This window comes from Typopeltis vanoorti, chromosome 3, assembly GCF_054136105.1.
Source record: "Typopeltis vanoorti isolate ZY-2024b chromosome 3, IOZ_Tvanoo_1.0, whole genome shotgun sequence".
NCBI classification, from domain to species: Eukaryota; Metazoa; Arthropoda; class Arachnida; order Uropygi; family Thelyphonidae; genus Typopeltis; species Typopeltis vanoorti.
The window spans coordinates 54,877,368-54,903,882 of NC_143551.1; the positions used below are offsets into that span (position 1 = coordinate 54,877,368).

Consider the following 26,515-nt stretch of genomic DNA (forward strand, 5'->3'; position numbering starts at 1 on the left):
GTGCAGAAAAATAAGACCGTGGAACACATTGATGCCCCTGTACGAGAAATGGATGAGATTCGAGATTTGGGAGTGATGTTGACAGTAGACTGAATTTAGAGGGCATATGCAAGTGTTGCAAAGACTGCATATCGTAGTACTGCAATGATAAAAAGTACTCTAACATGTAGGGATAAGGAGGTGGTTGTGCCACTGTATAAAACACTAGTCAGACCACACTTGGACTATTGTGCTCAGAACTGGTCACCTGGTTTTCAATGTGATGTAGAAACATTGGAGAGGGTCCAGAGATGAGTGACTAAGATAATAACAGGACTCTGGAATGCTGGCTATGGAGAGAGAGGTTGAAGAAATGTGGATGGCAGAGTTTGGTGGATAGGAGGAAAAGAGGTGATATGATAGAAACATTTAAGTTAGTGAGGGGATTTTATCAGATGAATCCAGAGGGGATTATAAAAAGAGGAGAATGCGAGAAAAGAAGAACTAGAGGCTATCCCTGGAAGTTATGTAAGAATGTAATTAATCAGAGCCGGCACTAGGGTTTTTGCCGCCCATATGCAATGTCTATCTAAGCGCCCCCTGTAACGATCCAGGCGTGTGTGGTTCTTTTACGATAATAAAAATTTAAATTATTTGAAATTTCTTAAATAAATTTTGACAGAACAACCACACGTTGGTTCGTTAAATGTAACGAACTGGGGGTGTTGACTAGGCAGGATAATCGTTAAAAACTCGATTATATTCAAAAAATTCTCAAAAGTTAAAGCAAATTTTGATAAAGCCACTTTACTTTAATTGGTGAATATAATGATACAGGGATTATAGCCTTCTCACCGGCCTCAATTGCTAACAAAATTAAAATGAATTTTAATTAAAGTCAAAATTTATTTGAACTAAAGTTTAAAAAATTCTTGCATTTTACAAGTTACTAAATTCTTAGTAACTTGTAAAATTTTTTAATAATTTTTATAAGTGGAACCATCTTTTAGGAAAATAAAAGAAACTCAAGATAGATGAGAAAATAAGAAAAGAATTCAGAAATAATTAGAACATTTAATATAAGTATTCAAAAAATAACATCTTTACAGAATAACAGAAAATAAATTAAATTACATAAATGTACTTGAAATTTTTTTAATTAAAATTTTAGGATTTTTGATTTCATATTCATAAAATTAGAAATAATGGTCTTAACGTCTAATTCTGCACGTATATCATTTTCAATAGCTATTAACGTCAAACTAACAAGCTTTTTTTGTGACCTACTTGTTCTTAAGTAGGTTTTAATCAATTTCAACTTGGAAAAGGTACATTCACCGCTCGCTACACTAACAGTTAAGGTTAATAGTATTCTTAAAGCAATTGAAAAGTTAGGGAAAGATAAATTATTGGACATGATAAAATTAAGAATATCGAAAGGGTTTTGAATATTTAAATTATCCTTCTGAAAAATATCCCAGAAAGCACATAACTCATCATATAGTTCTATTGCATTTACGTCTTTATTATCGCCGTCCTTCAAGAGAATCTCTAAATCGTCACAATTTTTTCGTAAATCTTCATTATTAATTTGTAGTAATCTATACAATAAATTGAAATTATCATAATATGTTTTTAGTTGTTCAAAACTTTCTATTAACGAACACATTTCAACGTCTAGAAGTGTATAAAACACATTCACTCTAAATTTATCTTCTGGCGATTGTGGCGTTTCGTCATGATGCTCGAAGTCAAATTGTCATGTCTTCTTTCGTCGGCGGACTTCCGTACCAGTTTTAAATTCTTGTTCTCTGTCCACCTCTTCACTCAGTTCTTTTGCCGCTTTAGAACTTCTTTAAAATTTGTATCTGATCGATACTCTTGTAAGAATATTTTAAGTTTTTGATAGATTCTAAAGCAAGTGTAATGTTCATATTTTTGTCTTGAAGCATTTTACTCACAGGGTTTATTCTGTTAAGTAAATCATGCTCAGTTATAAGAGAGCAAATAAATTTGTAGTCCTTTATTTTAACACATAATGTTTGTGCTTCATGCTGAGTTTGTTTATTAAAATTTTCATTATTTAAAATTTCAAAAAGTGCATCGTAAATTTCTCTTAACTGATATCGTAGAGGGCGGATTGCATTAATTTTACTTTCCCATCGCGTGTCTGATAGCTGTTTCAATTTTAATTTTTTTTACAAACTTTAAAAGGATTGCCCAACGTTTGTAAGAGAATGAAAAGAAATTGTATATTTCTTGAATAATTGCAAAGAAACTAATTGTATCTGCATTCACTTTGGCTGCATCGTTAATGATTAAATTTAGAGTATGAGCAGCACATGACACGTAAAAAGCTCGAGGATTTTTTGTTCAAAAGCAAATTTTGGAGCCCATATTTTTTCCCTTTCATATTTGCCCCATTGTCATACCCTTGACCTTGCATGTCTTCCATGGAAATGCTCCATTTTTCCAGTTGTTCCATTATTGTTGCACATAAACCACATCCTGTGAGATCTGATATATCTGCAAAACCTAAAACGTTTTCCCTGATATTGACAATTCCATTCACAGGAAACAAAGCGAATAATAATGGTCTTTTGTTCTGTTTTACTTACATCAGGTGTGCAGTCTAAAATTATGGAATAATATTTAGATTTTGGAATTGATAATAAAATTGTATCCCTGATTGCATTACTTAAAGTTTCCAATATTTCATTTTGACTGTCTTTACTCAAATAGTGTACTCTATTTAGAAAGTATTTTACCTTGGGTATAATAAATGTTAAAGATTCCAAGCTATTTTATACAAAGCCATTAGCGCCCACTACTATCACTAATACTGATGCCTATTCTTTCCTTCTCTGAAACAAATAAGCGTTAGTTATTTGTTTCTGTGTTCCACAAGGAAAGCATGTTTTGTGTACTTTATTAGTCATCACATCGCTAATGATTGAGTCCCTACAATAATATATGATTAGCCTACATCACTTTCTTTATATTAATATTAACTTCCTCCTTCTCATTCACATTTGCCAATCTCTTCTTTAGGTGTTTAATGTCGTCCTCCACATGCTTAATTTCCCTTTTCATTTTCACCAACTTTTGCCTAAACTCTTCTATTATGACTCTCCTGACACTAGCACCCATTTCTAAATGCTCTAACCTATCAATATGCTTTTCACATATATTAATGCTTTCTTTCTTTTTGTTCACTCTAACAGTCCACAAATTACATTTTTCAGTGCATAAAGAAGCAATTCTCACATTGCATCCATGGGAAAAAAACAGTGCAGAACTTGATTTTCATGCTGAAGCTTTCTGTGTTGCGCATGTGCATTTCTTTATGGATGCCATTTTCAGAAAACAATAGGAATGAATACGCAGCAAAACACAAACAAAATTCCAACTATAAACACTACTGAAGGACACCTGTATTCAGCATGAAAAAATGAAGCACAGTTATACAATAAAAAGCCACACTATACCTATTTAAAAACACTTTGATGCACATTTATAAACAAATGAAAATTTCAAATAATTTTCACAAAAAGTTTTGCAGAAATGGAGTTTTTTCCATTTCAGCAATACCATTATCACATTTATGGATAACTGTAGTATTAAGTGGGGTAACACTTTTCACATCACTAGAACTTTGTTTTTAACAACTGTAATAACAGTAGCATGAGGTACGCTTAGCCAATGATCTGTCTCAGTGTTGATACACCATTGTCACTAAATTTAATCATTTTAATGTTATGTTAGTATTTAACTTAATAGGTTTTCAAGTCTTTTTTTCCACCGGAAGCAATTTTTATTTTTATTTGCCTTTATAAACAGCATTAATTCACCTAGACAATAGCGAGTCCACAAAAACTACAGATCAGGCATTTCACAGCAGTGTCTTGTCTCTAAAACTGTTGTATGATTGAATTTAGTGAAATATAAATGGCCATTGGTCTTAATTTAAAACCATTATATTAGTGGATCATTGTAAAGTGAGGCATCGTAAGGTGGTGCCTTATGTTACAAGGAAATCTTTTTTAGATGAATACATGAAGCAGCGTTGACTTTGTGATATCACTGTATCTGCTTAAAAGCTATTCTGTATTTTAATGTACTTTTAAGATCATTTGCTATTTTCATATGAAACATGAAATGACCTTTTTAATAAACCTTATTAATAAAAAAAAAAAAAAAGTCACATTTGGTTACTTTTTTGTCTACCGTATTCTCTGGATTAAATGTAGAAAAACCATAATTATTATTTCCGAGATAATCAGTTGTTGATGAATGATATCCTCCAAAAGTAATGAATCGTGTTGTCAAACAGTTCTATATACAAAAAGGCTAGTTATTAATCATCGCATAAAACATGTAACACATTATAGGTATTATGTTATGATCATACTGTTTGCTTTTTTATTTTTTTGTTTTATATAGCTGGAACAGTTTGAAAGTACAATAGGGTTCAAATTAGCTAATCACAGAGCAGCCAAAAGACTGTGGAAAGTATGTGTTGAACACCACACATTTTTTAGGTGAGTTTTTTTTAAACATCTGTTTATGTAACTATGTATAAATTAAGCAACAATGTTTAACATGTTCCTGCTAGAGCTATGTCTTATACAAGTTGGGTGTTGGGCAGGAACGCACTAACAGTATATCATGACTCTCTGACATCATGCAGTCACATTTTTACAAATTTTCAAATATATATATATGTGTGTGTGGTATTCCAGTTTAAGTGTTTCCAGTAAGTGTTATTTGTAAAAGTACTGCTAAGTGAATCTTGATATAGAACACAAATCATGATATAGAAAACAAGTCATTTTATATATATATATAAAGAGAGAGAGAGTGATTTGCTTTTGAAAATTGCATTACATAAATCTGCTCATTTCTGCAGAATATGTATATATGTGAATGCCTAGTGATATATTAATTTACTCATCTTACATTATCTATAAAAATATTTAAAAAAAACTCAAAGACAATAATTAAAATCATGAGTTTCTCTCTGTCTTTCTCAGTTCTAGCAGTATCAAGGCTATGCTGCATGCAGTAACATTATGAACCAGTGTGACATCTTTTCTTCAACTGAAGGTGTTTTTTTTAATATTTTTATATTGGGAATTTGCATGTTTCTAAATAGCAGTTATTATTATTATGATGAAAATTTCATGGAAAGGTTGACAACGATTTCGACTTTGTGTTGGTCCAGTTTGGACCCCCCCTCCCCTCAAATGTGTGCAAGGATGTCTACATGTATAAGGCACTAGAGATCTGTAAGTTGTCCAACAGTGTCAAGCAGACTGCAGACAAGAGCATACAAAAGAACGTGCAGGTAGATTATTATGTCTGTACACGAATGCTAGGAGTATCAGAAGCAAAGGGCTAGAGTTTGTTGCCTTAGTCAATATATTGGGACCTCAGATTGTAGGCATTAGTGAGACCTGGCTATCAGCATCAGACATACTAACTGGTATCAAGTTTAAAGGGTACACTATTTTTACGAAGGATAGAGGGGGCATAATGCTAATGATATTGGATGACTTGAATCCAGTTAGAGTTAACACCTATGATTGTAGTACTACTGCTACTACTAACAGTATTTCACGTGGCAGGGAGTTTGAAGCTATCTAGTGTGAGGTGGAATCTAACAAGATCAATTACATAGTGGGGCATTGTTATAGACCTGATGGATTGGTTGCCAGTGATGAAGAAATGCATCACCAAATAGAAAATGTGGGTGTGAAAAGAGTAATCATAATGGGAGACTTTAATTATTCCAAATATTGATTGGGTAGCAGTAGAATATTATGAGCAGAATTAAAATTCATTTATAGCTGTTGTGGGACAACTTTATTAAGCATGTGACAGAAGGAACTCAAGGTCAAAGAGTATTAGATTTCATTATAGTGTCAGAGGGCGTTTCAGTTAAAGACATAACTATTCTGCCTCTATTTGGTGACAGCGATCATGTGGTACTCACTTAGGAAATTACTAAGTTTATGAATGTTCCAGTCAGGAAAGGTTACATGCTGAACTTGAAAGCAGGAAATTATGACCAACTGAGGATTATACTGAGTTCAGTGGAATGGGATTAGTTGCTGGATGGGAAGAATATTGACAGTGCATGGGAAGCATTTAAACAATACTTAAATGATGCGATATCAGAGTGTGTCCAGAGAGTTCGAAGAATAAATAGGGTAGGAGTCAAATGGATGTGTAATCTTATTAAGCAAGAGATTTGTAAGAAAAGGATGATGTGGAAAGAATACTGTGTGTATCAGGATAATGTCTGTTATAAAAATTTTAAGCAGCATGCTAGAATAGTCTCAACTCTTGTAAGGAAAGCAAAGTCTGAGTATGAAAAGAAACTGGCTCTGTGTGCTAAAGACAACCTACAAGAATTCTATCAATATGTTGCATGTAAAAGAAAGAATGAATATGAAAGAATAACTCCTCTAAACCTCTTCTGCATCTATAACCCTCATGCCAGATGGCATGAGGGTTATAGATGCAGAAGAGGTTGTTCAACTGAGTGCCCATTTTGTTAAAAGCTATCAACTGGCGTAGTTGATAGCTTTGATATAATATTATATGATATAATCCCACCTGTACATAACTCAAAACACTCCGTAGGCACCTTAAAAAGGTCACCTCTTGGCCTGTAGAAGTCGCAAACAAACTAAAAGCTTATAACTCTAGGCTCCCCCTCCCTGATATATGAACTATTAAAAATCCATAAACAAAATGCGCCCTTATGTTCCATTGTGGATGGCATTGATTCACCCACATACAAATTAGCCAAACATTTAGCAAAAGTGTTCAGACTATATACTGGTGACACACCTTCACACATAAGACACTCAGCCTACTTTCAAGCCAGTATAGAAAACCTCGCACTCCAACACTCTGACATAATGGTCAGTTTTGATATATCCTCTTTATTCACCAATGTCTCACTCAAAGATACCTTGGACCTCATCCAAGCCAAGTTTCCTCCCGATATCTCAGCCCTGTTTCAGTTCACTATGAACTGAGGCTATTTTGTATGGCAAGAAAAATTCTACAAATAGATAGAGAGGACAGTCATGAGTTCTCCACCTCTGGCCAACTTCTTCATGGAGACCTTTGAAGAAAAAGCTTTAAACTCTGGCCAACTTAAACCCACTATCTAGCTACATTACGTAGATGATGTGTTCTTCATTTGATCACATGGCTTGGATACACTCCACAGTTTCTTAACACATCTAAAAAATCAACACCCCAGTATCCAGTTTATCTTAGAAAAGGAAAACAACAAGAGTCTCCCATGCCTAGACACTGATTACATGCCAGCTTGATTGATTCCTGCATTCTCCACTTACAGAAAACTTACACATACAGGTAGATACATTCACCAGCAGTCACACTTCCCTCCCCCTCCTTCCCAACAATACGAGATTATAACAATCCTATATATAACATAGCAAAATTAATCAGTTTCTAATAGCAGTTCCTTAGGTATTCAAACTGACCATATTCTCAACAATTTCTTAGAACTCTGTAATGGAACCCCTCCCTCCCCTCTGTCCCCCCTTCAGAGCAGGGATTACTCAAGATCTATCACCATTCTATGTATATGGGGCACATCTGAAAAATTGAGAAAAATCTTAAGGAAATACAGCCTTACATCCACCTACATACTACGTTGAAAATTGTCATCCCATATCTACTCTGCCAAAGACCAGCCACATTCCCTAGACCTACCAGGTGACTACAAAGTCACTTGCAGTTGCAAATTGTCCTACTACAGCCAATATCAGAATTTCTAAACAATAGGGTTACACCAATACAGTGACTCGGGACTTGCTGACTGTGCTTTTGACATCCACCACAGAATACGCTGGAAGAAGGCTACTCTATTACACTACAGCAAATACAAATATGAAAGTCTATTCCTCAAATCTGCCTTAGCCCTGAAAAACTTTCCAAAAATCACCAAATTTGGGTACATGAGACAGCCCCAAATTTGGCAAGTATTAAACCTCAGATCTTCAGCCCAACAACCAAGAGTACCCAATTTAGAACCTTTGGAGGGTGCTATCTAAGCCTGACTTTGTGGCCTTTCTACAACCTTGTTTGTCCATTGTTGGTGCTGCATGCACATATCATTGTTTTTTATGATCTCTGATGATGGCAATGTAATGTTGTCAAAATATAGGAAAGCATTAATTAAAGTTTTTATAATTAATATTTTAGTGTATGTTGTTATTTCCTGAAAAACATTAGTCATTAGTAAGGGATAATTGCATTTATTTTATTTTATTTTTTGCAACCGAAGTAACTGAGGCTATAAGGCTAATTTAGTGTGTATGAAAATTTTGTGTGTTCTTCTGGCTGGTTTGCTTTGTGGGATGAAAATCCTGAATTTCCAGGATATACATTGCCACCACCACCACATTCACTGCATGAGACTAGAGTTAGTAAGAGAATAGTACAGTACAGCTACAAAGTGAGATTTTTTGGCTTAATTAATCTCTATAATGTGTACTTATTTCCTCCTGAACTTACCATATTATTTTGCCCTCAGTGCTTGTCTATTAAATATATTCTTTTCTTGCATTTATTCAAATGGAGTGCATAGTGAACAGAAAATCATGTAGTGTTGTTATATATATATATATGTGTGTGTGTGTGTGTGTGTGTGTGTGTGTGTGTGTATATAAAACATTTTTTTTTTTTTTTTAAATCAAAACGTTCTTATTCTCTCTCTTTTTTGTTTTAGGTTGTGAAATTATTGTGAACAATGAATTTACAATAAACAAAGAGTGTTAATCTGGAGCAATTTTTGTCTTCTCAGGTTAATGACCCCTGAACCTGCTCCCAAACCCAAGCTATTTTTACCTCGGTTTGGCTCAAAGTTTCGCTACTCAGGTCGCACCCAATATCAAACAAGAATGGCCAGTGCACTTATTGACCGACCCCCACCTCATTTCGAACGAACTCATAGCAACAGACGATTTGGTTCACATAGTATGGATGGTGGTAAGTTGAGTTACAGATTTTATATATGTAAGCATTAAATAGTTAGGCTTTGAAGTGTATTTTCATTCATTAACAAAAAAAACTTATAAGAAACCATCAATAATATATGATAAAGATAATCACATTCAGTAGGTTCCTTTGAAAGTATATTATTCTTTATCTGTCATGATCTTCAAGATGCAAAGAAATGCTTATGTTTCAGATGCAAATTAAAGTGATGGTTATTTATATCAAATAATGAGTGTAAAGATCTCTTCCTCCTCTTATCTTTTACTTTACAAAATAAAAGAATTTTGGTTGGCTTAATATGAAGATAGCTTATTTTAATATTAGAATTATATTTCTAAATAGTCCTACAGGTATAATGCCATGCTAAAAAAAATTCACTATAACAAACCATTCTTGTGATACTAACTAGTTGGCTGCAGTGGGATTTGCTGCATCTGGCTATTAACATAATTAGTTTTTCATCATCATTTCTTGGCATATATTGTTGAGTGATATATAAAATAGTATGTACAGAATACTGTTACAATTAAGGCATTATTAGTTTTCTACCAAATGCTTTTCAATTATTAGAGAAAACAGCTGACATGAAGGAAAAGTTGGTCCTTGCTGAAGTTCTAAACAGCAGAGTAGCAAATAAATACAGGTTATGGGAAAATTTGATAATGATAAGTACCTGCTGGATTTCCATACAGGACACAGACTAGTCATTACTGATACCATATTCCAATAAAAAAAATATAAGAAAAGTGCACAAATTCACATGTTAGCTCAGGACTGAATAGTATAATGGGAGATTTGAAATAGGAAGAAAAAAAAAACATTTGGCTTTGAGCAAGTAAAAATGAATTTCATATTGAAAATTAAAATATATATAAAAGTTTTAAAAACAGTCGAGCAACTTTCATAGGTGAACTATAGACTCAAATAGATAAATGAGCTCTTTAAACCTTAAAGATGAGCTCTTTCTGTTAAAATACAAGTTTTTCACTTTGAAATTTCATACTTTATTTAATAATAATAAAAGCAAATAGCAGAAAATTCAGTTTTACTGGCATAGTTGATTGTTAAGAACAAGTAGAAAGTTTATATGTTTTTATGTGTTAAGACCTTGAAAAAGAAATGGAATGAGCTCTTTTGGTTAAAGAATAAGTTTCTTCCTTTGAAATTTCATAATTTATTTAATAATAATAATAAAAGCAAATAGCAGGAAATTCAATTTTACTGGCATAGTTAATTGTAATAATAAGTAGAAGAAAGACTGGTGTCCCAAAATTTAGGACACGCTGTCTTGAAAATCCTAATTCCTTATCTTAAAATTATTGTATTATTATTATTATTATTATACAGGCACCCCATGGAATCTGAGGACTCATTTCAGGAAACCCAATTTATCCACACAATCTGTAATACCCCTTCTTAAATCATTAATAGACAAAGCACTCACACCTGATTCTGTCAATCCATTCCTCTCATTCACCATTCACCAAGCAAAATGTCTAGTCCTCACACCCCTACTAACCACACCTTTATTCAACTTCCAGGGATGATCCCTTGTTAGTCCCTCTAGCCAAGTGCTGAAACATTTCCCCTGCATCTAACCTATAAAACCCTTTAAGCAACTTAGATGTTTCTATCGTATCCCCTCTTTTTCTCTTATCAACCAACTTCTGCAATCCACACTTTCAATCTCTCCTCATAGGAACATTCCACAGGCCACTCACCTCTGAATCCTCTCCACTGCTTCCTCATCTCCAAGAAACCCAGGGGACCATACTTGAGCACTTACAGTTGGTGAGAGTCAGTCAAAGGATGTCAGTTTACTTAGCATGCTTCAATGGCAAATGCAATCAAATCTCTGGAAATGCCCAGAACAAAAGCACCTTTCTATAGCACATGTCCAATCATGAGTTGATGTAGGCTAAAAGTCAGTCATGGACCTTGAATGCTGAAATCCATACTGATAGTTGTTGATTTGATGGGCCTTTAGGTAGTGGAGAAACTATTGATAACTTTCTCCATTATTTTGGAGAGTATTGAGATGATGATGATTGATCACTAGATTGACAGTAGACCTCTACTTCCTTTTTTTTGGAATAGACTGGATATATATATTTTGTTTTGCTGTCATAAAAGAGATCTCAACTCACCTATGCTAACCCTTAACAATACACAAATCACCAAACAAGATTACATCTCTCTTCTTGAATTTACACTTACCTTCATCTCTTTTGCTATCAACACATCATATCAATAGTTTCCTGAGCATCCAGAAAATTAGACGTTCTCTTTCACTCAAGAAGGTATTTTACATCCAGCCATCTCGTAACTTTATACAAATCCCAAATCTTCCCATCCTTAGATTACTACTCATGTTTATATGATGCACACCTAAAAATTCTTGTTCTCCAGAGGAGAGCAATTCAGCTCATAGATGATCCGTCTTTTAAAGATTCACTTTAGACTCTACATCACAGATGCAATGTTTCGTACCGCAATGGTCATGGCTCCACAGAACTGGCAACCATCATTTCTCCACATTCTTTTGGGACTGTTAATGCCAGAGCTACAGCTTCTCGGCACCCCTTTACTGTGCAACTGCAAATACACCAAATGTGCTCCTCTTCCTCTATTCTCTTTTATTCCATCTACCTTCATTCTCTGGAGCAGTCTTCTCAAGAAGTAGTATTCTCACACAACTGCAACAACCTGCAACTCTGCAATAAATAAAAAAGGTCAAACTTCTGTCTCAGATCTCTCCTGTATGGGATCAATAATGTGTATATATGTAATTAATTTTTTAACTTGGGGATATTGTATATTAGGGTTACCAAGTAATTTTATAAGCTTGGTTATTTACCCAAGTATGCAAACAATTAAGTTTGTGCCTGAAACATAGTTCAAGTCTAAAGATGGTACAACACCAGGGCAACTCATTGTAAAGGTGGGTAAAGCTCTGATCACTATTCTTAGTATTTTCCCATAGAAGTTGCAATTCTATAGGTAAAGTCGATAAGGCTCTGTATTACTAAACCTTGGTATTTAGGGTCTAGTTACTCACTGAGGAGACCTCAAAAAAGGTTGAAACCGGTCTGGGTAGTGATCCCATCCATAATGTATTGCAGTATGCATCTTTTAGTGAGATATGCTTTACATTATGGGAAAATACTAAGAATAGTGATGAGAGCTTTACCCACCTTTACAATGAGTTGCCCTGGTGTTGTACCATCTTTAGACTTGAACTATGTTTCAGGTGCAAACTTAATTGTTTGCATACTTGGGATTAGGAGTTAAATAACCAAGCTTATAAAATTACTTGGTAACCCTAATATATATATATATTTTTTTTTTGTAAAAAATAAATAAAATAGGTGCAGGTACCCATTTTTTTCTAGCAGGAAAAAATTGAAGAGTTAAAGGATATGAAAAGAAGACTGGGAAAAAAAAAAGTATTTACTTGTATTGCTACTTCATAATGTGGTAGTGTTTTCTTTCTGAAACATAGTAGCTGTTGCTATCTCCTTTCACCAATATAGGCAACTTCATTGTTTGCCCATTCCCTAGAAAATCTTCATGTCCATCTTTTATTCCACTCCAAAAGTTTTTTCCACTCATCTACATTATGCACATCCAAGCAAGACTATTATAACCCACTAAGCAGCTAAGGCAGTGCATTAGAGTGAGCTTGGAGGGTGGCAAAACTTTATCTCTATCATTAAGAAACATCTGTTTTTATAAAAAATATTACACATTTTCTTGAATTTAGGAGCAGCATATATCCTAGCGATGGTCTTGCATTGAAGTTTTATTTTCATAATTTAACCAGTTATGCTATTCACAAAAGTACTTTTTTGATCAACAATCTAGCAACAGTCAGGCATTCCTTGCTGTTGGATGCTAATACCATCATGAACAAACACAGTCTTGACCTTCTGTAGTTAACTCTTCACTGATTTTCTCACTTGTTTTTAATTTCTTAATTGTGAAAGGGAAAAAGGAACTAGTAATCCTTTTCATTTTTTACTTTATGGTTCAAGACCATTTTTTTGCTACTTCTAGTAAAATGATTTACTTAACGCATTTGCAAGAGGAGGAGACAAATTGGCTCATGTTATACTCGCCTTCAGACATGAGAATTTATCCAGTGCTTTCTGTTTGTGTATCCTATATATATATATATTGGTAGTTTAGTAGTAGATTGAAAATGACTATAGTGTTTAGCACATCTTCTTCCCCCCCCTTCCTCCCCACAAGAACATACTTCTTCTTATTGTGCTATCTTCTATCGAAGGTCAGCAACCATCTTGGCAAACAAATTGCGCTCTTGTGCTAATCTGAGCAGTTGTGCACTGCTCTTTCCTGTCCACGTCTTAATGTTGTCAAACCATGATATTCTTTTTCTTCCTCTAGTTCCTTTGCCACCAATTCTTCCTATCAAAATAGTTTGTAGAAGTTGGTATTTGCTGTTTCTCATGATGTGGCCAAGATATGATGTTTTTCGTTTCTTGATTATTTGTACAAGATGTTTAGCTTTGCCAATGGATTTTAAGACATCTTCATTGGTAATTTTTTCTGTCCATGATATCTTTAGCATTCTTCTGTATAGCCACATCTCAAAGGCTTCGATTTTCTTAATGGTTGTCATCTTCAATGTCCATGTTTCAACTTCATAGAGCAGAATAGACCACACGTAGCATTTCAGCATTTGGCATCTGACTTCCATGTTTAGGTCTTTATTGCAGAATAGTGTTCTCATTTTCATGAAGGACTGCCGTGCAACTTCAATCCTTGTCTTTATATCTATTTCTGGATCCCACCGTTCATTAAGCCAGCAACCAAGATATTTATATCTTGACACTTAATCAATATTTTTCCCATTGAGTGTCAGTTTCATTGATGAGGCTGGATGTTTGCTGATGATCATGTATTTTGTCTTGTTGATGTTTATATTTATTCCCATTCTTTGGCTTTCTATGTATACTCTGTCAATGAGTTTTTGGAGATCCATAATATTATCTGCAATTAGCACGGTGTCATCTGCATATCGAAGGTTGTTAACAATCTTTCCATTTATTGTGATTCCCTCTGAACATTCTTCCAATGCTTTTTTAAAGATTATCTCTGCATATATGTTGAACAGGAGTGGTGAGAGCACACATCCTTGTCTCACTCCTCTTTTGATGTTAATATCACTGGTGGTAATGTTGTCTAATTGAACGGTAGCTGACTGATTCCAATACAGATTTGTTATTAGTCTTATGTCTTGTTCGTCTAGCCTTATTTGTTGAAGGACTTCTATTAAGTTAGTGTGCTGACTTTGTCGAATGCTTTTTCAAAATCTATGAAACACATAAAGACAGATTTCTGTTTTTCTATGCATTTTTGTATCAATATTTGGGTACAGAAAAGGGCCTCTCTAGTACCAAAACCATTCCGAAAGCCGAATTGTGTTTCACTTAGAGTTTCTTCACTTTTTCTATAAATACGATTCTGAATTACTTTCAAAAATATTTTTAATGTTTGGCTCATTAGACTAATAAGTCGGAAGTGACCACAGGAATGGGCTTTGGGTTTCTTTGGGACAGTGATAAATGTAGATTTGAGCCAATCTGATGGAAATTCATCACTTTCATATATTTTATTAAATAGTTTTTCAAGAAGTTTAATGTTATCTGGTTCTATTAATTTTAAAAATTCTGTTTGCACACCATCTGGTCCGCTGGCTTTTCCTGTTTTACTTGTTCGTATGGCATTCTCTATTTCGCATTTCATGATTGCTGGTCCTTGAATGTTATCTTTTATATTTATAGGCTTCTGTCTAGTATCATTGAAAAGTTCTGTTACATATTTTATCCAAATCTGTGCTTTATTCTCTTCTTCTAGAACTATTTTTCCATTTTTGTCTCTTAGAGACACTATTTGCTTTTTCCTCAGGTTTCCAGAAATTTTGTTGATTTTCTTATACAGATTGAAATTATCATGTTTCTTCTGAAGCAGTTCAATTTCAGTACATAAATTTTTCATCCAATTTTCCTTGGCTTCTTTTATTTTTTTCTTGATGATGTTATGTGTTTCTGTATACCTGGTAAGGTCTTTGTTTTTGTACATTCTTCTTGTATCAGTAAGAGAAAGAATCTCATCTGTCATCCATTCCTGTTGTTTTATATTATTCACATAACCTACTTCTTCAATACTTGTTGTTACGATGGCATTCTTTAAGCTATTCCAAAGAGATTCCACACTTTTATTTTCTTCTATGTTAATCTGTTGTAATCGCAGGTTAAGCTGTGTCTTGGCACTTTTATTTATGTTCGGTCTTTCAGTTTTTCTACATCGATTTTCTTTTTCTTCTTTTGTGATTTTTTAGCTGATTTTAATCTAAGACGTACTTCTGCAACTATGGGATTGTGGTCTGATGAGATATCTGCTCCAGAATAAGTCTTTGCACCCTTTATACTACTGTGGAATCTTTTATTTATCAGTATATAATCAATTTGATTTCTGACAATGTTATGTTGGTTATCTTGAGGCGATTTCCAAGTGTACAGTCTTCTGGGTGGAATTTAAACCAGGTATTTGCTATTGTTAGATCTTCTTCTTCCTGACAGAACTGGACTAGGCGATCTCCTCTGTCATTTATGGTGCCTAAGTCATGTTCGCCAACAATTTCTCCATCACCCCCTCTTCCCACTTTTGCATTGAAGTCACCCATCACTATGTTTATATCATGTTTCTTTGTTAGGTTTTTAATCTCTTTTAGGTGTTCATAAAACTCTTCAACATCTTCTTCACTTTTGTCAGCTGTGGGTACGTAAGCTTGGATGATATTTATGTTAATGGGGTTTCCCTTAAGTTGTAACAGCATTATCCTTTCAGAAAATGGAATCCAATTTATCACTGATTTATTGATTTCTTCATCTACTATTACAATGTCGATGTTTGTTCTCATCATTCCCAGAGTAATACATTGTCGTATTATCTTGCTGACACTTTCCAGATCCTGGCCATCTTGTCTCACAAATTCCCAAAATCCGGATGCCCAGCCTCTTCATTTCTCTTGTGGCATTTCTTAATTTGCCAGCTTCATACAGAGTCCTGACATTCCAAGTTGCAATTTTAAAAGTGGACACCATTTTGAGCCCGGAGATTCTTCGCACCCCTGTCCCATTTAAGGGACGCCGGGAACTTGGGGCCAATTGTAAGGGTTTGCTCGCCATGGTGGTTGTTCTGGAGATAAGGTAGAGCAGTAGTTTCTCCGTTTGCTTTCTGCTCTGCAGTATTACAGACGTACACAATATAATCATATTGCCATCTGCAAATCTCTGATCACAAGCTTTTCCGTCATCATTTGGCTTCAACCTTGTGTCAGTACTGACAGTGCTGCTTCTACTACACAAATGCAAACAAAACAAAGTAAATTTTTATTGTAGCACTAAAAATTGTCAACACAAATACAGTCTTTCTTGAGATCCAAGTCACATAAGACACAGCCTGGTGCGAACATGTTAATTTATAAACATGAAAGTCATTTAAAATTTTAAAAATAGCTATAGCAAATATCTTATCAGTAGGCATAGTAAAAATGCAAATTTCATTAAATAACTAAGTTTATTTGAATGCTAGGTGAACGTGTAAAAAAAATTCCTGAATATTACAATTTATAGATGTACCTCATCCATATGGCACACATCACTGTTTTAATACAGGTGATTGCCTTACTTGCATACCAGCCCAAAAAAGCACTGTGTGTGTGTGTGTGTGTGTATTGAAGAAATCTAATGACTGGAAGCCAAGAAATAACAAAATTGAAAGAACTATTTATTATTTGAATGCACTAGTTTTGTCTTCTTTGAAGACTTCATCGGGTGCATAACATGAAAAGGGAAATACAAAAAATATACAAGTTCTAGCTAAGTATAGAATATTGCACAGATGATATAGGACAGTTGTTTGTTCTGCACAATGTTTGAGTACAATTGGAAAGATGCCATCAGGACCAGAAAACTTTAGTATCCTAATTGTTTAATACTCTTCTGATGTGTTTTTTTTTTGTTGAAAAATCACAGGAGGTATACAGTGCTCAAAATCTGGTATGGTAGGAGGCAGTTTGCCTTGGTCATCTATACATGAATTGTAGGAAAAGAGTGATGACAAAAGGTCAACTTTATATTTGTGTGCTGTAACACTGGTGCCATCTTGATGAGAGAGAAGTAGAAACATAGATGGGCAGAAGTTGTTGTCCAGTGGCCTTAGAAGAGACTAGAATGCATGGCTTCAATTTAGAGAGGAGTTTTCTGCTATTGGTTTTTAGGAAATGAGATTTAGATTTACTGATGACATTGTGCATTTATTGAATGCTTCAGCATAGGCTGAGTATAAGGTGGAGTTCTTGATGCAAGCCACATGTGATATGCTAATTTTTTTTAAAGTACACCTTCTGTTGAACTACTTGGAACATGGGCAAGAAGAATTTTGGGTAGAAAGAGGTAGAAAGCCTTCATACCAATGAGGATAATTTCTGTGACTCACTTAGAGCAGATGTTTGGGAGTGTAAGCAGTAGTCATACCTTTGAAAGTAAGAGTAGAAATTCCATAGACCATCTCACATAGTATCTTTTGTAGTTCCAAAGGATACAAAGTTGGGAGTGGCTGGAGGAAGTGGTTGGAGGAAGGTCATTTTGTGAGAGAGAGGACTTACACGAGGTTGTGATCTGAGTTATTGAGAGGAGAAGGTGCATCTGGAAGAACTGATTGAAAAGAGATCAAGGGTATTGGGGTGAGTGAAGAGGCTATTAGGAATTTGGGTGAGTGGATATACAATTTGCTTTAGATTGTTGCTTATAGCAAAACTTCCACAGCTTGTCCAGCTTGGTTGGTTTTCCAAAAAAGAGAGTTATTTGGAGTTGTGAATGCTAAGGTCTAGGAAGATGACCTGACTATTTGGATAGATGGATTGCAGATGGTCGTGCTTCATGGAGAGGAAGAGAAGAGATTAGAATGGTTTCAGATTTGGAGACTAATAAATGCAGCAGGTGAATGTTGCTAAATGGGGACAAGTGAATCTTGAGTCAAAGGAAGTTAAAAGTATGGTATTCCAAAATAGCCATTTTTTGGCAAATGATAACATGAAATCATAAAATTGTTCTTGCATTTTCTATATAATGTTCTGCCAGTATCCAAAGAGAAAAAGCATTTTAAATATAAGAGAATTAATTTTACGAAGTTTATTTTTAGTTTGTTAACTTGAAAGATATCACTTATGTTCCACTTTCAGTCATGTCATGCTTTTCAAACTTTTTTTATGGATAATTTTTGGACAGAAAGGTATACACCACCAAATCCTCCCTTCTTGCTATGTTATGTTGTTGTGTCCTATTTCCTTTACTTTTATATTTCTCAGTGTTACCTTAAAGCCTTTTCCATGTGTGTCATGTGGTACCTCTGGATCACAACGGGATAGCCCCAGGGTCGAGCCAAAACCAATGTGGCAGACCCTTTGTAACCAACTTCTCTTTAAGTCCTAAGAAATTTATTTCTTTATGCTGCGCCACTTAGAACCCTTAGATTAAATAAAATGTTAATCGAGAAGTTGGCAAGAAGATGTACTGAGATAACACTAGATTTGTAATCGTGACCCTAAATCGATATTCTATAATTTTTCCGCCCAGATTCGTAGCAATTTTACAAACGGTGCATCGAATTCCATTCACAGACAATCTTGGTTAAAGAATAGCAAGGTTTATTAAACATAAAGTACATACAGCTAATAATACAAAGAAAGCTTCCATTTAAAGCCAGCTAAAGATTAGATCAAATCAGTTAACACTAATACCTTCCACAGATAAGTCCATCAAAATCCAATCAACCTTAAATAACTCATATAAAACATGTCTCACACTATAATCTTAGATCTAACAATCCCTATCAACTTTCATTCTTTAGGATAAATCTACTTAACATTCTTAAACATATACGATATTTTTAGACTCGTTAAAGGCCTATACACTCATGATCTATACAACAAATCCTTTTTCTACAGTCCTCTGAGTCCTTCGCTATTAAAGTCTTACATAACGTTAAATGCTCGGGTTACATACAAATCAAAGAACCAAATTGCTACTTATCCACACACGATAGGTCACTCTTCTCTTGATGCACTAATCACCTTCCTCGACGTCCTCAATCTGTTCCACGGCTTAGGCTTTCCGATTGTCGATATGCTTACATGATCCTTTCTTTAACCTCCTTGGTTACAGCATCCCGGATGCGTATTTTCTTCCAAATTCCAAGCGCCATGGTCTGCTACTGCTTCTCGGGAGTTCGTGACAATATTTTACCCACAGAAACATCGTCTGAGTGCATAGGAACGCAATCGCTCCCTTAACTGTCCGGCCAGCAATGGACCTCACACCCAGTAGTCGACCATGAGGTGAAACGAAAATACAAGAGAGAGAGAGAGAGAGGGGGGGGGGGCTTTCCAAACCCTTTATAACTCCTCCCTACCGGCCATCACCGTAACTTAGGTCGTTCACCCGGCACATAGAATTTTCCATCACATGTGTCTGACCTCACAACGTCCGATTCTTCCCGCCATTTCTTTTCATGTCCTGCGAATACAAGACTGCTTGAGGCAACTGTCTGCTTTCCCCCGAACTTTGAGCTTAAGTTTACACTGATAATCTTTGTCGTTTTCTTGCACGTTATTTCACATTAAATCAGCATTAATATTATACACTTAACATTGGCACATTTTCCTATACCAAGTAAATAATGTCTCCCTGAGTTATTTTACAATTCTTCTTTTTTTTTTAACAAATGTATTCAATACTAAAAATACATAACGACACATACCTAGACAGTAAGCACATGTTTATATTTCTTATAGGGTGTTAGCTCTGTTAAACCATGATAAGCGGAATCTTTATATTCTAAACTTATCAGGGTTTAACAATGTAGATGATGTTTGCTAATTGGCCCATCATTAGCCCAAGCATGCTAAATACATTTCAGTATGCATTAGTTTTACAGTAGAAAAATAAAATAACCATAGTTTATTGTCCCTAGATATGTTAGATACTAGACTCCCCCCTTCCCCCCCCCCCCCCCCCCAAAAAAAAACCCTCTCTTATTCACTGTCTAAAGAAAATCTACCAACACATTAATAAGAATATAGGGTTTTTAGAACTCTTACCAAAAGGGCAAGATTCCACTGAGGAACTGCTTAATAATGAATACTTTTGATTTTATGTGACTGTAATCTTTGAAAAAATCGAAAACATTACCTTTCCTACTTTTAACCATCATGGGACAATGGCAACAAATTGGAACTATAGCATCTTGATAACTTACATATTAGGACTCAGAAAAAGTAAAAGGAATACTACAAAATATCTGATAAACTACAGCCATCATGTGTGTTAGGAAACTAGTATCTTTTATTCCATCCACCCCTATATATGCATCTACAGAATTTCAATCATCTGAAAACTACCCTGCTATGGGCAGCTGGATTGAAGCAAAAGAATACCAAAAAAATATACTTTTAATAGACACAGCACATTACGTCTGGAGACCCTTTAAAGTGGCAAAAATCGCCTTACTACATAAAGACATTCAGGAACCAGAGAATGTTATAACCTGAATAAATTTAGTTGCCCGAAGTCACTAGGAATCTAGGAAATTCTTCTTCATCCTTGAAAAAACTCAACTACCCCAACAATAACAACAGCAACAAGCAAGCAAAGAGAAATGCCCAAGGGAAAGATTAACCAGAACAATACTAATCACATTTCCTTAGCACCTAGAAGCCATAATTGTATTTTTAAATAACCGCTCTGATCTCTGAAGATGACTGTATAATCTGAATGAAATATTGGATATTAGGTTAATTATAATCCCAACACTTTTTCTTCCTTTAATCAACATGCCAATTAATATGTCTAATAACAATGCTTAAGTGTTCAGTTATGCTATATAAACATGTTCTATGCTGATGTTGCATGTTGGATAACTCATGGCATATAGTCCTTCTCCCCCCACACTTTCATCCCTTTCTGCAAATGAGACTTGATACCAGTGTCCTTAATTTTTGTTTAAGAGACTGTTAATATACATGCAACATATCTGTAGATAATATAAATTCAGATAATGATTAAATGTCCTTCTGGACTTTCACTTCCCATAATGTGTATGTTTAAAATTGCTGAACTTTGAGAAATGATTCCAGATATACAAAGTCAAGTTAAAAAGTAGTGCCTGTTTTTAAATAAAACCTGAAATATTTAAGATAAATGAAATAAAATTTATATGCATATTAGAGCCTCTGTAGCTCTGTCAGTTTCAATGATATATGATTTGGTTAAAAAGACTTGGGATTATATGAATCCCATTTGAGATGTGAAGAACCATTATCAGAACTTTTCACTTGAAGATGAGTTAGAAAGTCTCATATGGATGAATCAGGGTTTTTTACTCCCACAAAATAGGTAAACTGGCCAGAAAAACACATATGCACATATAATTGACAGTCATAATACTGTGCAGATAGTAATAATTGTCCTGTCAGAGCGCTACTTAGGTTTCTTGAATGTTGCGTTATCAAGTAATCCAAATAACCTTGACATGCAAATAAAAATGGAAAACAGATATTAGAGATACTGTTTGTCTATGCTATGTCTTATGGGTCTGATTTTGGATACGTTTTTCCTGCCACTGAACCTAAACAATAAAAGCATTTTGGAAAAAACCTCTAATCATAATTTTTGAACTAGTCTTTGGCATCTTTTTTAAATGAAGAATGTTAAAATGATGTCTATATAGCTGAATATTTAGGGGGACCAAATAAATGTCACTTGGAATTTCATGGACATTCTAACAGTCTAACATTATTGCAATCTAAAGTTATCTCTGATTTCAAGGTAAGCCTTTTTCTTTGTAATTTTTTTTTGTTTCTCATCACTTATCCTTAATTGTCTCAAGTCAATATAAAAAATCTGTCAAAAATACTCACTATTCCAAAAAATGGTTGACATGAGTTTTGCACCTGACTCAAAAAGCATTTGTGTGTGTGTGTGTGTGTGTGTGTGTGTGTGTGTGTGTGTGTGTGTGTGTGTGTGTGTGTGTGTGTGTGTGAGAGAGAGAGAGAGAGAGAGAAATGATTTATGTTACCATTCTTGGGATTGGCATCTCTAAATATTGGCTCCTAGTGAAGTGAAGGTAAGTCCATGGTTTCATAGTCCTCTAAAAGATCTGAGTAAACCTCAAGTTTCAAATATTTCATCTCTTTTCTCTCTCACACTATATATATATATATATGAATATTAATATGGTTTGAATGACTATAACACCGAGATTAAAAAGAATAAGGTTTAATCGTAAGACACTACTAGTTTCATTGAGAAAATCAACTACTTCAAGTGTCCAATGCAAAGAATTATATAAAAAATAACAGAAACATTGTAAAATAACAACAACAGATCTAATGTAAAAAACTGAACTGCAGTTTAAAAAAGAATACGTGCTGAAATTCCAATTGAAGTAAGCTACGTGCATGAGCTATCGCGAGTGCGCCAATATTGGACGGTAGAGATGCGTGCATTAGATAAATTGTAACTGAGGCTGTTATTCATATGAGTTGAATCGAGTGATATTTCTTTAGATTCAAGTATCCTTCTCTTGAGTTCATCATAACAAGTCTATGAGATGTTAGCAGCCTTTGTCGAGTTTATAGAGAAAAGGATGTGGCTTGAGAGAGCTCTGGCTCGGGTCCTATTGTAGGAAATGTCTCTTTTTGTTCTTCAATACGTAAAAGCACAGATTTAGCAGTGTGACCATAGTATGGTTTGCCACACAAAAGAGACATTTCCTACAATAGGACCCGAGCCAGCGCTCTCTCAAGACACGTCCTTTTCTCTATAAACTCCAATGAAGGCCACCAACATCTCATAGACTGGTCTCAAACATCCAATATATATACTTGTTATGATGAACTCGAGAGAAGGATACTTGAATCTAAAGAAATATCACTCGATTCAACCCATATGAATAACATCCTCAGTTACAATTAATCTGATGCACACATCTCTACTGTCCAATATTGGCACACTCGCGATAGCTCACACATGTAGCTTACTTCAATTGGAATTTCAGCGCACATTCTTTTTTAAACTCTACTTCAGTTTTTTACATTAGATCTGTTGTTGTTATTTTACAATGTTTCTGTTATTTTTTATATAATTCTATGTATTGGACACCTGAAGAAGTTGATTTTCTCAACGAAACTAGTAGTGTCTTACGATTAAACCTTATTCTTTTTAATCTCGGTGTTATAGTCATTCAAACCATATTAATATTCATAACATTATTAACTGAGTAAATATGAACTCCAGCAGTATATATATATATATAAAAATAAGAGTTTATAATGCAGAATCCATTACTGGATCTTAAAGATCCATTAATGGGAGTGAATCATCGTAAACCAAAATTATGGAAAAGGTATATTCACGATATATTCTTATAGTCTGGAACCATGGACTTACCTTCACTGTTACATTTTCAAAAGTACCTCAATTGCCAACATCCTAACATAATATTAACTTACAAGTTACAATCTAATGGTTCACTTCATTTTTGGATTTTCAGCTGACTAAGGAATCTTGTAAATTAAAAGTCTATATTTCAAAAGCCTATGAACATATCTACATACCTCTTCCCATTATTATGGACCTCAAAAATTGGATATTATTTCTACACTAGAAGCAAGAGAGAGAGAGAAGACTTAAAAATTTTTTTTTAAAATGGCTCTAATGACTGCATTGTCTCTAGACTACTTAATCAACACAGGATTAGAGATCTTTCTAATAATGAGAAAAGAGAGGCAAAAATATTTAGAGAACATAAAATCAAACTGACATTCACCCCCTTTATCAAGATGAGATCACTACTCTGATCCACAGAACCTCAACATGGCCCACTTAAACATCCAGGTGTCCTACCAGCCATGGTGCACATGCAAGTCATCTTACTGGACAGACAGAAAAATCTCCAGCAGTGCATTGACTAACACATACAAGATATTGAATACCAAAGAAGTGAAGCTTCAGCTTTGTCATTGCATCTAATCTCTTCATTTGACCCACAAGACGATTTGACAATGAGACATTGTGTTATGTGATAAATCTGAAGTATTACACCCATTGCTATTACATAACCAAGAAAAGAATTTGGGAATCCCTGGAAAAGGCATTGGATCCAAAACATCTAAATATAAACTCAGGTAGGATGACATTGATCGGATAAAATGATATAAGGACAACTGCTGCAGAGGATATAGTTGAGATATTTAATGAGCAGTTCATAAAGGTCTTTAATCCTTGTAAATTGACATCGTGGAATTTGAGAGCAGTGAATGATGAGGAGAAGAGACTGACTGAATAATCAAGAGGTATATGGAGAATTGAGCAAACTTGTGTGCCTGGTGTAGTGGTTAAGGTTGGAAAGGCTGGTCAGGATCCAGAATTGGGTTGGCAGCAATGGTATTATATTTGATAGACAGCATGGATTTGCTAAATGGAGTTCATGTTTTAATAATCGACTTACTTATTACAATAAGGTGACAGCTGCATTGGACGAGGGAGATGGATACACAGTAGTAGCCTTAGACTCTGCGAAGGCTATTGATAGATTACCATATGATAAATTGAGAGTCAATTAGAGTGGATGGAGTTGGATATTAGACTAGTGCATTGGATTGGAGATTGGCTGCTTGATAGGTATCAACAAGTTGTGTGGGGGGGGGGCAATATTCCAGAAGAGGAAAGTCACTACTTGTGCACCTCAGGAGTCTGTTTTGGATCCATTGCTGTTTAACCATATGTTAATGATATTGAAGAACATTTAAATGGGGATATATGGTTGTGGTTTGCAGATGATGCAAAGTTGGGATGTATCACGAGGAGTAGAGCAAATGTTGTGGTCTTACAAGAAGACTTGAATAGACTGAATGAATGGGCACGAGAGTGGAGATGCCACAAATGTAGAGTTTTAAAATTTGGAAAACAAAGATGGGATGTAGAATTTACTCTTAGTGAGGATGTATTGTTGGAGGTGGAGGAAATAAAAGATCTTGTAATTTTGGATAAGGATCTAAAATTTAGTAGACATATTGCCAAAATTATGACTTCTACAAGTCAGTGTTCAAGTAAGGAGATTGATTCCATTGTATAAGGCTTTGATTAGGCCATATATGGGCTACTGTACACAGATTTGGTCACCTGGTTTTTAAAAGGATGAAGAGATGTTGAAGAGGATCCACAGGCAATTGATCAAAATACTGTGTAATCTCTGGAATGTTGAATATGAAGAAAGGTTGAGAAGATGCAATTTGCAGAGTCTAGTGGATAGGAGGAAGAGGAATGATATGTTAGAGACCTACTAGAGGTTTTTCATAAAATGGTAGGAGATTGGGAGAGAACAAGAGGTTATCCCAGGAAGCTATATAAGGAGGGTGTGAGCAAGGGAGTGAAAGCAGGTTTTTATCATGGAGAGTTGTGAATGATTGGAATGTATTGCATTGCATGAGAGCATGGTGTCTGCAGAGAATTTGAATGTCTGTAAGGAATAGTATGACCAAAGGGACTTCCTAAATGAGTCTGTGACTCCATGGGGTCTTAGGATAATAATAATTAGCCTAACACTTTAAGCAAATGCATAAATATGCACAATGTGCTCAACAATGCAACGCACAATTAGAAATATTTTAAAAACATCAGTCTCTTGTATAACTACATAGCGGTTGTCACCTTTGTTAGCTTTTACTGTTTGTCTGCTGGTTTTTGCGTTTACACTTGAAGAAATCCTATGTAATTAGGATGAAATGTTGTGTTTTTAATTAAAATAATTGCTACTATCTTATTCTGCTTTTCTGCCTTATAAGGCAGAAACTCTTACTTGCATATCCACGAAACAGCAAAGTCTACATGCTCATACACAGTGTGTCCGTTAAGTAATGAGATTGATTTTTACAGGACAGCCCTTTGAATAAAAGTAGCAAATGTGTTTATAGTTTTGACCACTAATTCTACTTGTAGTTGCAACTTTCATGTCAGGTGATGCAGCAGTTTTGTTGTGGCAACTGTTGAAGTAAGGGTGTGTGAGTGGAACATGTTAGAAGTTGCATCATGGAGCAAAGAGCTGTGATTTTACTGTAAATTAGGAAAAATTGCTACTTAGTGTACCAAGACCTAAAAAAAAAAAAAAGGTTTATGAAGATGACTTTCTGAGCTGTGCACAGGTATTCTGCTGGTTTTCAATGTTTAAAGAGGGGAGGGAGTCCCTGGAGGATGAACCATTCTGTGGATGACCAGTTTCTGTACAGACAAATGAAAATGTGGCGAAAGCTAGGGAAATTATTGCCCATGACAGCCAAATAACCACTAGGCTACTTGCAGTACAGCTTGGTGTCGGTAAGAAAATGGCCAGATTAATCTTAAAG

The 26,515-nt window shown here is 34.9% G+C and overlaps 1 protein-coding gene across 3 annotated transcripts in view; it reads left to right on the forward strand.

The window, feature by feature from the left end:
• LOC150108163 (uncharacterized) overlaps positions 1-26,515 on the forward strand; it is a 461,861-nt gene that overhangs the window by 236,818 nt on the left and 198,528 nt on the right. For all 3 annotated transcript variants that reach the window (XM_090390618.1, XM_090390617.1, XM_090390619.1), the window contains exons 10-11: positions 4,423-4,520; positions 8,831-9,015. In XM_090390618.1, coding sequence (XP_090246744.1) covers positions 4,423-4,520; positions 8,831-9,015 — 283 coding nt within the window. The remainder of the gene's footprint in view (positions 1-4,422; positions 4,521-8,830; positions 9,016-26,515) is intronic.